Source organism: Leguminivora glycinivorella, chromosome 2 (genome assembly GCF_023078275.1).
Source record: "Leguminivora glycinivorella isolate SPB_JAAS2020 chromosome 2, LegGlyc_1.1, whole genome shotgun sequence".
Taxonomy (NCBI): Eukaryota; Metazoa; Arthropoda; class Insecta; order Lepidoptera; family Tortricidae; genus Leguminivora; species Leguminivora glycinivorella.
The window spans coordinates 3,718,475-3,733,496 of NC_062972.1; the positions used below are offsets into that span (position 1 = coordinate 3,718,475).

General features: G+C 38.1%; 1 protein-coding gene across 1 annotated transcript in view; it reads left to right on the forward strand.

The window, feature by feature from the left end:
• The first annotated feature begins 1,015 nt into the window (after positions 1-1,015).
• LOC125234912 overlaps positions 1,016-15,022 on the forward strand; it is a 40,351-nt gene continuing 26,344 nt past the window's right edge. Inside the window, exons 1-2 of the mRNA XM_048141334.1 lie at positions 1,016-1,363; positions 2,134-4,030. Coding sequence (XP_047997291.1) covers positions 1,298-1,363; positions 2,134-4,030 — 1,963 coding nt within the window. The 5' untranslated portion in view covers positions 1,016-1,297. The remainder of the gene's footprint in view (positions 1,364-2,133; positions 4,031-15,022) is intronic.

Genomic DNA, 15,022 nt, shown 5'->3' on the forward strand with positions numbered 1-15,022 from the left:
GATAACAAAGTTCGTATTACTCGGCCCATATTGACAACAAAAGTCGTCGAGGAAAATAAGAATTGTAAATTTTGCTCAAAGGAATTTCACCCGCTGCCCGACTGCCGTGTTTTCAAACGTGCCATGCGCCGTGATAGATGGAAGTTCGTCAGATCCCAAGGACTATGTTATTGTTGTCTGACGTCACGACACGACAGGGACACCTGCCCTGCGCCCGTGTGCGACATAGATGATTGTGGACTCGCACACCACAAGATGCTACACTACAAGAAGCCTACGTCATCACAATCAGCTGACGCGGTCGTTGACCCGCCGCCCGAGCCGGCCCCCGCGCAGGCTCAGCCGCCGGCCCCCGAGCCGGCACCCCCGGCCCCCGACACCGTGGCGCACGTTACATCGGATTGTGATAAATCTTCTTGTGAGGACAACGTTATGTTAAAAGTAGTGTCAGTGCAGTTACGTGGACCTAAGGGTACCGTAAGTACCTACGCCCTTTTAGACGATTGCGCATCTGTGTCTATGATAGACTCTGATTTAGCGGACGAGTTAGGTCTTAAAAATCAAAATCCGCGGTCTGTAATGTTTACCGATGCGTTCGGACTCGAGGTGTATCAGTCAGCTGTGCCGAACGTTATCGCGCAGATAAGTGGACAAAATAATAACAATAGTTATAATATTAAGTTGCGTAAAGTGTCTAAATTAAATTTACCAGCTCAAAACTTGTCTGCAATTAAAAGTTTAAATTGTAAACGTTTATCTCATATTAAGGAATATGTGTGTAAAAGTCGAGTTAAACCTCGTATTCTCATTGGGGAAGATAATTATTACCTAATCGCTCCGATACAAATAATTCATGGTAGTGAAACCGAGCCCTATGGATCTCTGTGCAAGTTAGGATGGTCAATTCATGGTAATTGTGGTCGCACTCACTCTAACGCTGCCAATGTGTTCCATCTCAGTCACACAGATGGCGAAAATATAGGTGAACTAAATGATTTAATTAAAGATTCTTTTTCCCTAGACTCCATAGGAATTTCAACCTTACGCCGTGAAAATAGCGATCATTTAAGGGCGTTGCAGATCCTAGAAGATTCAGCGCGCCTTATCGGAAATCAATGGGAAGTGGGTCTGCCGTTCAAGAAGGACGTATTCGCCATGCCAGACACACGCGAAGCTGCCCTTACGCGCCTACAGTCTTTAATGCGCAAGTTTGTTAAAGATCACGCGTACGCAGATCGCTACCGAATGGAGGTAAACAAACTGTTTGCCGCTGGCTACGCACGTGAGCTCAAGGAAAATGAACTTTCGGCCGACCGCATATGGTATCTCCCGCACTTCGGAATTCAGAACCCCAACAAACCTGGTAAGTTGAGACTTGTTTATGATTGTGCTGCAAAAGTAAATGGGAATTGTCTTAATAGTTATTTGTTAACGGGACCAGATTTATATAATTCACTTATGGGGATTATGTTGAGATTTCGTGAGAATAAAATAGTTATAATTGGGGACATTAAGGACATGTTTTTAAGGGTGAAAATAAGGCCCGAAGATCAACATGTACTTCGTTTTTTATGGCAGGAAGCTCCGGGCTCGCCCGTAAAAACATGTGTTATGCAAAGTCTATTGTTTGGTGCCACTTGCAGTCCTTTTATAGCACAATTCATTAAGAATAAAAATGCATCTAGGTATGAAGATTTATATCCGGAGGCTGTAAATGTTATTGTAAATAGTCATTACATGGATGACTGTTTATATTCAACTAGCAGTGTAGAAAATGCAGTTAAGTTGGTTGAACAAATTACTCTTATTCACAAGAGCGGTGGATTTGAGATACGAAATTGGTCAAGCAATAGTCAGGAGGTATTGAAAAATATACCTACTGACGCGCTCGCGCAAACAGCTGTTCACTTCAAGGACGGAGTTATGAACACAACAGAGCGCACCTTAGGGTTAATGTTTCATCCTTCAGATGATACTTTTGGATTTAAGATTTCATTTAATCGTGTCCCACAGGAGGTATTAAATGGATCCGAGGCTCCGACGAAAGCAAAAATGCTTAGCCTCATCATGTCAGTTTATGACCTTCACGGTTTTTTATCGCCTTTTATTATAAAGAGCAAAATAATATTTCAGGACGTTCACCGTAGTGGCGTGGAGTGGAACGACCATATCCGACCGGAGGAGCACGCGCGCTGGGTAAGGTGGCTCGACGAGCTTAAACTACTAGCGTCGCTGCGCATCCCTCGACACTACGCGGCCGCGGGGCCATGGACGCCATGCTACGATGATTCGGCGGATGGGGTAAGTGATCCCACCATCATACATACCGAATTACATGCATTTTGCGATGCCAGTAGTAAGGCATATGCCGCTGTGGTTTATTGGCGCTTTGTTCGCTCAGATGGAACTATAAATGTATGTTTTGTGGCGAGTAAAAGCAGAGTGACCCAACTTCGTCCGGTCTCTATACCGAGGCTAGAGCTTCAAGGTTGCTTGCTCTCTGCTCGTCTGGCCGCCACAATACAGAGCGAACACAAAGACATTAAGCCAAACAAGCGATATTTCTGGACGGATTCAAATACCGCCCTCCAGTGGATTCGCAGTGACCCTAGAGACTTTAAACCATACGTCGCTCACCGCCTCGGTGAGATTGACGAGTTGACCAGTTCGTCAGAGTGGCGTTACGTCCCCACGTCCTTGAACGTAGCCGACGTAGCCACTCGTGAGGACGCGCCACCACTGCAGTACGATGACGTATGGTTCCAGGGGCCAAACTTCTTGCGTGAACGCGAAGGTGATTGGCCCAAGGATCTCAAGAGCTCCAAGCAGCTTGAGGAAGCTATTTGCGAACGTAAGGTCATTAATGTCGTATCCTCAGCCGACTGTACTAGTACGTTGCCGGTACCTAACGAAAATTACTTTTCGTCGTGGATTCGATTACTTATGACTACTGCACGGGTATTGTTGTTTATTAAAAAATGTCAGCATAAATGCGATCGAATCGACACCGAACTGTTACAATCGGCAGAGGACTTGTTGATTAAAAAATGTCAACATGATTCATTTCTTACAGAAATTGCCTGTTTAAGGAACAATAAGCCGTTATCGAAAGATAGCCGACTGCTACAGTTAACGCCCTATCTCGACGATGCGGGCCTACTACGTGTAGAGGGCCGTATCGACAAGACTGTTGGAGTCAATGAGTCTACGAAGAGACCAGTGATTCTTGATGACAAGCATCGAATCACCAGACTGCTCGTAGAACACTACCACAGGCGAGCACTGCACAGAGCTCAAGAACTGGTAGTTAATGAGCTAAGGCAGCGCTATTGGATTCTGCAACTGCGACCAACTGTACGCGCAGTCGCAGCCCATTGTCTGCTGTGCAGATATCGTCGCGCCACGCCGCAGCCGCAGCGTATGGGCGACCTGCCCGCAGCACGGCTGCAGCACAACCGTCGTCCGTTCTCGTTCACCGGGGTCGACTTTTTCGGCCCCATGGAGGTAACCGTAGGTCGTGGTAGGCAGAAACGGTATGGAATGTTATTCACATGTCTGACCATTCGAGCCGTACATGTCGAAATAACGGAAAACCTTACCACTGACTCTACCATAATGGGTTTGAGACGGATGATAGCACGCAGAGGTACCCCTACCATGATATACTGCGATAATGGGACCAATCTTAGAGGTGCCCACATGGAATTGAAACGCAGTATTGCTGAACTAGACAGCGATGCCCTGCGCAATGATGGACTCGTGAGAGGAATTGAGTGGAAATTTATTCCCCCGGGCGCCCCAGAAATGGCTGGCGCGTGGGAACGAATGGTGCGTACTTTTAAATCATCCCTGCGAGCTGTTCTCAAGGAGCGCGCCCCACGGCCAGAGACCCTTTCAACATTGATGGCTGAAGTTGAAGCCCTCGTCAACAGCCGTCCTATCACGTACGTATCGGTAGATCCTAACTATCCTGAAGCTCTGACCCCCAATCACTTCTTGATTGGTACGTCCTCAAATGGACCAGCGTTTGGTAAGTACGACAATGGCGACCTCCAGTTAAGACGTCAGTGGCGGATAGCGCAACGTCTAACTGATATGTTTTGGGCACGTTGGCTCAAGGAGTATTTGCCAACACTTCTTCCGCGACAAAAATGGACGCGCGAAAATCGCTCCTTACAGGTAGGAGATTATGTAATTATAGTCGAACCTAACTTAGAACGTGGATCATGGCGGCACGGAATAGTGAGTGCGACACACGTTGGTAATGATGGGCGTACTCGCGTTGTTGACGTCCGTACGCGCACGGGCATTTTACGCCGCCCCGTCACACGCGTCGCCTTACTTGCACCAGAGATGGCTCGTGATGACTAGTCATCACTAAGGGGGTGGGATTGTAGGCGACGCATATATGTTTTATGTGAACTGTACGTTAGGATTTATTTATTAAGTTTGTTTACTTATTTTGGTACATGTAACGCCATCTAGATTAAAACTTTGGAATTAAAGCTACATAAAAACAATGGTGGGTAGCGAGCCCAAGTCATGCGCTGCACCTAAGTAAAATGAAGGTAGTTGTACATTTCGCGAACTGAGACCCGCCGCGTTGACTCCTCGCTCGTACCATGGTTTTTGGCATCGTATTTTCAGAATTATGCGTTTAATTTAACCTGTCACCTACACCTATAGATATAAGTACGATGGTTATAAACTCAGAACTATGTTTAGATAGAAGAATTAAGTTAATCTATTTGTATAGGGCCAAGCCCTATGGTCCTTGAGTGTTCATAATTTGTGTTTTTGCAATTATATATCACGTAATGAGGCATTTTTTATGTTTTTGTTGACTTTTATCTACAGAAATTGCCGCGCGGAAGCTGCAAACCATGAGTATTAATACCTACTCGTTTTAACTGAGTTCGTCAGGCATGCTAAGTAGATGCGTTTGCTTGATCTAAGTATATAATTATAAAATATGTTTATAAGCAATACAAATACTAAAAGGTTGGCCACTACATACAGGCTTCATGTCCACGCTAGGTGGGAGTATGTACCTCAATCTGAAGTAAGCCGGAAAAACGATACAAGATAAATTTACTGCCACAGTTTCAATTTTATCACTTGACATATCGAATTTGGCACAATAAACAATTATCATCTGTAGTATTTAACATAAAAAAACAATATATTTATAGATTTTGGGTATTAAAAGTGTATGATGACTAGGTATTTTCGATTAAAAATGTGTGTATTTTTTTATTTATTTTGGCCACCGAAAACGCTGTTAGCGATGAGCGAGTGACGTCATTGAATTCGAACCTTACTGTATGTCAAAACAATCACTGACATATTTAACTTTACGCCTTCATACTTAAGAGGGCTTTAGTTTCGTGTGAAAAACAGTGAAATCGCAACTGAGCGCTTGATCATACCGTGTGTGGTATCAAATTATAGGGCTTTGCAAGTAGTTTACAAAAATATATCACATTATAGGACTTTTTCTACTTGGTCTAACAAAATATGAGAAAATGTCCAAAAGTGGTAATAATTGTACCGGTGAAGGCTCGTTTTCAAAAAATTGCCAAAAATAAAGTAGTATAGCAATTTATATAATTACTAAGGCATAACAGCAATTTAAGTAAACGTTGCAGATTAATTAAGTACATAAATTACTTCGATATGATATAGATTTTCAAAAAAATTGTCACTTACTTAATATTAGGTAATTTCAGAAAAAAACTGAATTCTTCTTAGCCTCGTTTACTCTTTTTCAAAACCTTATAATAAAAATGTAGTCTGAGAAGATATACGCTACGGTAGTACAGGATATACGAATTATAAATTTACCTGATCGACTAATTCCGCTCTATACGTGAGTTTTCTAAACATGCATTAGAGAAAAATTCATAATTAATTTAGTGAGTTAGTTTTCAAAAATCCAGTCTTATAAAAATCAAGATAATAAGATTCTCTAACTGAAACGTGAATTCAATAAATATTGGATAACAGAAAGTGTAGTATTTCACCGACTAAAACTATCAATCTGCTATCAATTTTACATTCTTTTGACGTTTTTTTTTAAGCAGCCTTAAAAAGTCACACCACAGACAATATATAGATTAATATGACTGTGTTGTTTTCGCCTGGTTACGCAAAAGTATACTTTAAACATATTTTTGCTATTTTTAAGTCATAATAAAATATGGTAATATTTTATTTCGGTTGATTGGACAGTACTTAATCATACTTTAAAAAACTAAAAGGACAGACTTTAAAAAAGGGTCAAGTTACTTTAAGAGTAAAGTTAAAAAGGTAAAGGTTTTTAGTAAATGAACGAACGAGTGAAGTTTTATGACCAATCAGTGCACGGAGAGGAGTGAGTTTGAACAGTTTCGGTTCAATCAAGCCGCGAACCCACGAAGCGGTCCCACGCGTGAGGTGAGTCCTCACTGCGAGCGATTATTGGCCACATGTGTGACAGATTGGCGCTGATTGTCACAAATACACGTCATCCTATCGGCATGTCCAACATTAACGCTAGCGGCGGCCGTTGGAACTAATATGACACAATATCCACAGAATCGGGGCGGTATCAGTCGAGCACGTAGCGGGTAGTCTTTTAAAGTCAAATCATCTTGTACTGTGTAGGTACTATTTGTTTATTGACTGATTTACAGGTTTGAGAAACACGAAAAAAGAAAATAGTATGAAAGAACTAAACTAATAAATATACATTAAAACACAAGTCATAAGGTCAGTAAATGTTACCAAGATGCTAGTTAAGTGCTTGAGGACAAAATTGAATCAGCGTCTCATTGTGAGTCACTGGACAATTGGACATCTTTTTCAGTTTTTCTTTAGTTGGTATTATATATGTACGAGTACTTATTGAGCGTAAACATGTTAATTTTCAATGTTGTTTTTATTATACAAATAAAATATGTTTGAAATAGGATTAAAATAAAATTAAAATTTAAGTACAGTTGGGTTACTTAGGCTAGTGTAATTATATAATTACCTTTTTAAGCATATAATAAGTATTTATAAACCCGCTATCACAAAGGCCACACCCACTCCTCATAAACGCCAGTGTATGCTCAATAAACGGCCACACCATTAAAAACGCCGTAAGTGTTTAATCAATCATTAATCATTACTTTACGATTGAGAGTCTGTTAGCAGTCTCTGGTCGGACCTTGAACTTTGAAAAGCGTTGTGAAATTGTCAACCTGGTGGCCATACTGTTTAGTGGTGTGAACTATACAGCAGAAATTATAAATAGTTAAAATCAAGTATTATTTATATAGGATTTACATACTTCATACTAAGAATCGTACCTCGATTTTTAGCGCCACCTATTAAATACTATCATAACTACACTGATGATACTTAAAAAAAATTATTTTTTTTCATAATAATATTTTAAGTGATTTGTTCTTACAAAAAATAAAAACACGCAAAAATATTTGAGGAAAATATAATTTTGGCCACTTTCAGGCTGCGAAACAGCGCCATCTAGGGGTATGCTTTTTTGTATGGGCTTTGTCAGTCCATTATTAAAATCGTTCTTGGTTTAAACAGAAGTTATTTTACACACAAAAAAGTAACCAAAAATGTCAACAAAAGCTGTTCAAAGGCAGAAATCTAAGTTTTAAAATTATATTATAAACCTAGTATTGTTACCATTAAATATAAAACTAAACTTAAATAGGTCAGGTACTTTTTAGGCACTTGTAACTTTTACTGTACTCAAGCTTTGTCAAAAACGTTTAAAATATAATGTAAATAGCATTTGTTTTAATAAAGTAGTAGGACAACACAGTGAAAGTTGAGAAGATCTTCTAACTTTTACTTTTTAATTTTTTATTCTAGAGGCGAATAAGTTCTGATAAGGAAGGAAGTAGAAGTTACAATTAATGTTGAAAAGTTGTCGAACTAAAATATTATGATAAAACTTAAAACGTAAAGCACAAACCTATCACAAAACAGGCAGCAAAGAACCAATCTTGTGATAATTCTTCTTTAATACTAAGCAATCCGATAACGTCATCTATGGCATGAAACTGTAACTTCTCAACTACTGAAGCAACCTTTTCCTTAATGTTGTCACAGATGTGATGTTCGTAGCACCCGCGCCATCTAGCTACAGAACTACGACGTAGTAGGTCGCGCTACGAACGTTAGCTGCTACGAAATTGTAGCAGTTTAGTCCACTCTACTTACCGGGAGGTGCAGTACCTAAATAAACGATAGAGGGCGTTATTAAGTAAATTCTTAAATGGTACGGCAATTTTTTTTAATGTTCCTTTTTAAAATGTGTGTATTTTATTATTGATTTTCGTGTCCTTTGGGTAGGTAAAATGTCACTCACACAGTATATCAAGGCCTATTGGCTTCCTTAGAAACGTATGTCTTTGCAGTGTATACAGAGTATCAATGTGACGTATGGGCACTATACGTGCCTATTTCAAATAAAGAAAACATAATCGTGAAAAAACTCTAACATAAACTTCAAAATTAGGAAATACGAAATGGTAAACTGAAAATATAAAATAGATCACTTGTTACTGTTTTTTTCTACTCGGGGACTTTAATCTGTCAATTAGGACACCACAGACTAAACTATATGTGCTAACTTGTCAGTGTTGGATAATGTTTGACACTTAGTCAACTATAATATTTCATTACACTTCACTATAGTTAACTGAAAAATAAATCAAAAATAGAACTTCATACAGTTTCTATACTAATTTGCGGTACCTGGCAATTTTTTCTGCATGTGAAACACATTTTTTTTATCTATCGCGTTATCGACCAATCAGAGACTAATAATTACAAACAATTGGTTGCCAGGTAATTCGATGTTGATACAACGGTGAACGACGCTATTAACGTTAATTTTAACTTGAATGATTATATTTTTCGTCCATTGATGATGACTCATAGAAAAAGTATTGTATACAATAGTGATATAATTAAGCTTTTCACTCTTGTACCGTACTATTAGGCCACTCAGCAAGCTCCGTGACCTAAACATGGTACTCAACTGAAAAGCTTTGTATTATATCACGATTGTATAAAATACTATTAAATGAAAAAATAATAATAAACCCTTATGTTTCTCTTGTCAAATTTCTGTAAACTCCACCTATTCAAATCGTGGATTCAAAGGCACACAGGTTGCGAGAAGATTTATGCAGGTATTCATATTTCACGGGCGTGTCGAATCCTTATGAGAATTTTAAATCTTGCGGTGACACTTACATACGGTTCATGCACAATTCTGACTGTGTTTGCTACTGCTGTGATGTCTAGCAGGGCAAAATTGATATTCCAAGCACCTTACGTTAGTTAATATATGCTGTATATTGGAACATTAGTGCGGACTAGAAGTAAAGAAAATAAGTTACGCAAAATTTCGCTATCAAGCAAGTATTAAAGTCGATTATTAATCATGACTAACATTGCAATGTATGTAAGGTCAATGTGGGTAAGTGTGCCATACAGGCATAAGTACAGGTATCTGACGAGTCCGTACTGCTACTCACAATTAGTGGTAAATATATGAACCCTAAATGAATGTTGCGATGGATATGTGGTGTGACAAGACGGGATAGAATTCGGGATGAGTATGTAAGGGGAAGCCTGGGAGTAGCGCCAGTGACAGAGAAGGTGAGAGAAAGCAGATTAGCATGGTATGGGCATGTAATGCGGAGGGATGAAAGCAATGTTATAAAACGAGTGATGAAAATGAAGGTGGATGGTTACAACGGTAGTGGAAGGCCTAAGAAAAGATGGATGGAATGTGTGAACAATGATATGAGAGTGAAAGGTGTTAGTATGGAATTGACGGCTGATAGAGAGGAATGGAGGAGGAAAATTTGCTGCGCCGACCCCAAATAATGGGAACAGGGCAAGAGAATAATAAACACTGATCATAGTTTACACAGGCCAAATGTGACGTCCAGACACACACTTCCACGTATGCCTTAAATTGTAGTTACTTTTGACCCAAAAAAAATTCAAAACATAATCTTTACCTATCTAGCAGTAACTTTATCCTCTGGTAACCGACCTCTAGTAAAATGTCAGACATAATACCTATCTCCGTAAGCCGCAGCCGGCTCTCATTAACGCTGCATTTTTCACACGGCGACATTTAAAAGGCCAGGGGGCTATTTTGAGAAGGAAGACTTTTAACGAGCGGTAGACAAAGTATTCAGACTAATTTATTTATTTATTTATAATTCAAATAAGTTACACAGCATAACAGTAAAACCAAGGCACTGTGAAACTAAAAAATAAAACAATATGTATAGCACATAAATAGTAAAAAACAGATTAAAAACAGACAGACAGAGAGATTAATGTTATAGGATTGAGATTAAGGTTAGAAAATTTATTTATAATATTCAAAGCATTTAAAGACTGATCAAAAGTGAGGATGCAATTTACTAATTATGTACAATTAGATTAGTTCGTTATACTAAAGTATGTGTATTTTTTGTAAACGAAATAAAACGAAACAATTGAAATGTACTTATTGCGTGCGTATTTTGATCACTAACTAATTCAAAATGAATGTGTCCTGAACGGAAGTATGTGTATTCTTTTTGTAAATGAAATAAAACGAAACAATTGAAATATACAAGACTTATTGCGTGCGTATTTTGATCACTAACTAATTCAAAATGAATTTGTCGTGAATGGAAGCGGTTTTTAATAGAAATAATTTATATTTTATTGTAACCTTAAACTTAATTCTATTTACATTATCTATTTTTATTTTTTTTATTTTTTTTTATTTATTATTCTATTAAGTGCAATATCGAAGGCTTACATAATGCTTCTCCCGGTGTCTTCAAAAGCTCACGTTGGAATGCAAATGCAAGGAGTATTCTTTTCCCATTTCGGGTTCTAGTCGATTGATGCACTTGTGATTGGATGTGTAAAAACAGCTCCGAAGAAACGTGGTGCGAGTGTTTTACAACTCAAAGTGGTTAGGAGCACATGAAACTGCCCAAATTCCAGTGCCACTTTTCATAATTAGGTCAGGAAAAGACGTTGTTCATAATTAAATTAAAATAAGGCATTGAAATGGGGCAAAAAGTGCCCAAGATTTGAAGGAAATGGCACAAATGGCGCGAAATGTCTGTCAGTTATCCTCCTTGGCAGAATGCCAACCACCCAAAGCCTCACGTTCCAAATTTAAAAAGTGCCGCTCAGGTTGAAGTCTTAAACTTTTCAGATGAAATAAGTAAACATTGTAGGTTGGTAAGAACAAAGTTTTTACTAGCTATTAAAGGAAGAGTTTTCAGGGAATGTAGTTGCACCTGTAATGCATTTTAATGGACTACGACTTGGAATCGTAGTACTGATTTAAAATTTTCTGTTAGACTTCCGTATATACACCATTCAATGTTACATGAAAATTGCTTGTGATAAAACAATACATTACGATACAAGTGCGTGAAAATTTGCATGTGTATCGTACGACGTTTTCCAGTACAGATGGCCCTCCGAAGTTTCGACCTTACATATAATGAACCACTTCTCGCACTAGTGCGTAAAAAAAACACCATCTGTACTGAAAATTTTCTTTCGTGTTTGTCTGTAGACCAAAAAGTTAATAAAGAATATGTCACATTTTAAACATAAAATACTAAGTAACTATTATTTTTAGTGCACCTTTCTTATTGTCGCTGATTCTCAAAAATATACTTCATTTATGGGCAAGTTCAATTAATGCTATCGGCGGCCGTTGGAACTAATTTGACACCATACAATTTAAAGTGAAAGGGGAAAGCGCTGGTAGCCTAGCGGTAAGTACGTGCGACTTTCGTTCCAGAGGTCGCGGGTTCGAACCCCGGCTCGCATCAATGAGTTTTTCGGAATTTGTCATTTGATATTTACCAGTCGCTTTTCGGTGAAGGAAAATTGGAAAATTCCAGTAAGGTCAGTAAGGTCGGGTTTGGAAGGTCAAATGGCAGTCGCTGTCTAATCTTGGGATTAGTTGTCAAAGTGGTCCCTGGGCTCCCATGAGCAGTGGCAAATGCCGGGATAACGCAAGGAGGATGATGACAATTTAAAGTTAAAACTGCCTGGCAGGTGATCGGCAATGAAACTGGGAAACGTAAAATGAAGGATCCGCACTACAAGCTACGAATTGGTGACGCTTTAGTAAGTTCCGACCGTGAAGTGGCAGATCATTTTGAGCAGTTTTTCTCGAATATACCGGTAGAAACAACAAAGTCTCTTAATTCGTCGCCAGATGTCGCTGAAGAAATTTTGAAGAGAAATGTAGCGGAATGTACAGAATTCTTCAAATTTTCGTATATCACTCCGAACATAGTTCTTAAGACTTTTAGATCACTGAATTTAAAGAAAACTGAAGATCTATGGGGCCTGTCAGTCAAAGTTTTGCATTCCATTATTACAGAGAATCCAGGAAACATAGCAATCCCGTTGTTTAAATCAGGAACGAAGACAGATTTTGGGTTACAAACACTTAAAACTAACAGAAATAAAGCTTGATAGCAATCAATAAGGTCGATCAACCAAATCAATTAATATTAATAGATGTGATCACGGAGTGGATATCGGACTAGCAGAGAGTAGTTATTAATGGACCTTAGGTAGCCCTCGTCTGCGTCCCTTCCTCTTTTTAGAAAATGTCTTGTTAAAGAGACATGATATAGGATTACTTCTCTTATATTCAAAGTGGACAGGAAGGAAAATAGCTTCGACAGTATTAATGATGCCCTATCAACTATAGTTAACTGGTTTACGGCAAACAATCTACTTTTGAACGCCAAGAAAACCAAATGAGTTTGGTTACCTAACTCAAGCAGTAACAGCAAAACAAATAAAAGGTGATACGTGGAGTTTGAAGACCAAACTGTTTTCCTGGGAGTACTGACTCAAAACTGCAATGGCACGCACATATTGCTACTTTAGCTAACAAACTTAGAACGCAGAGGAATCAGACAGTAACGTGCTGGTATACTTTGGTCCATAGTGTTATGTCGTATGGAATTCTGTTATGGGGTAAGCCGCAATATTGAGTGATATTTTGCTGCAAAAGCGAGCTGTACCGTTCCATATATGGACTGGGCGCTCGAGTAAGAGAGATTCAAAGAGGGAACATTCTTACCGTTGCCTCTCAGTACATAAGAATATTATGTATGCTAGGAAAAACATCCATGAATGTAGAAACAAACGCCCTTCCACCGTCTCCGTAAGGTTAGTACGTCTTTCGTTGGGAACTGTACACGTTTTTATAACAAAATCCCCATTGATGTAGTGAACTTGCCACTCGGCAAATTTAAGTCACATGTTGTAAAGCTTACTATACCAGTAGCTTGATTATGGTAGCAGAAGTTTGTAATACAACCGTACTAGTATCCAGTAAAAATGACACAGCGTAATTTTTCTCATGTGATTGTATTGTATCATTAGTTATGTTAGTAGGACGCTTAGAGACCTTATACACCTCTAAGATTTTTGTTTTCATTATATAGCGTAGTTATATAAAATTTATTTAAAGTATGATAGTACACTGACCCTTAAGCTATACTAGGCATTGTTGCCCTCTTTAATGTCACCTACAAGCTTAATGTCGTGTTTCACTGTGTCGATTTTTCTTTTGTCAATTTGCTGTTAGCTTGAACATGTCATGCTCGCTTAAAAGTCTTTGCTTACGGTGGCGTGTTGATCGGGTCGCCACCTTCCCGAATGGAGGTTGAGGGAGGCGATGGCTGAGATACGCGTCATACTCGTGAACGGGTGCTGTTTGTGGAGACTGGTCTGTTCAAGCTTACCTGGGCCACATGTTTTGTTAGATTATTTAACTTTACTTTTGAGCGGATTGCGAGACACTACATTCGGTTCTTGTAAGAATTAAACTTAAGTAAGTAATGTCTTAAGGATCTAGAGACCATCACGTTGTCGTTTAATTTAGTTAATTTTTACTTTATACATCTCTGAGATTTTGATTATATTTTATTTTAAAATAGACTCCTTACTTTAATGACCTTGTTGTCGTTTGATTAAGTTAATGTTAGTTTTTTGGACACTTAGAGACCTTATACATCTCTGAGATTTTGATTATATTTTTAAACTTAATTTGTAACCTTGATTGGCCCTTATTTGTAAACTTGATTTGTTCTTTAATGATTGACAACTAGAGACTTGTACATCTCTTGAAATGTGTAATTTAGCTGTTCATTTTCTGTATTTTTTATTTTCTCTTGTATTATTTGACAAAGGTTTTTACTTTTAAATATTTTAATTTTATAAAATTTAACGCTATACAACTTGTAATATTCAGTCTTTTACAACTATTGAAGTATTAAGATTTCTTTTATCTTTGTATCTGTTTGCACTTTCTTTATGTATTGATTATAGTTAGTAATAATATGAAATATCTATATCAGTGTATAACTTTGCTTATGATTAATATTTTTAGTTAATATTTCTATTAATTTCATTTGTTTAACTTTCATGAATACTCTGTAATGTTGACATGTAAAAGTGCCCCCGTGGCCTATTTGCTGAATTGTATTTTTTGTATTTTGTAAAGTTTAGCGAGTACACCTCTTGCGATACGGACAACTTTTTAAGTTGCCGTCGAATTTGATATCCAAAATCAAGTGCCTTCAAATTAATCAAATTTTATTCAAAAGTAACGATAAAATAAACTGAAATAAAACAGTTCAGTTTCAGTTTATATGTAGTGTGTCTACTAAAAATACAAATTAAATTATTTTCTATAAGAATAAATTAATTTTGTTCTAAGAATTAACGATAAAATATTGTGAACCAAATAAAATACAACTCAAAAATGGCACGAAATAAACGCTAATGATCGTTTCTGGCAAAATGCCAAACGTCGTCTCACGTGCCAAGTTGAAGTGTCGTTGGGGTTAGAGAGCTATTGTAAAATGCAAATTTCGGGAATTAGTAAATAACGTAGTTGTTAACTTTACAGCTTTTAAAACGTACAGTCAACCAATTGGAACCCTAT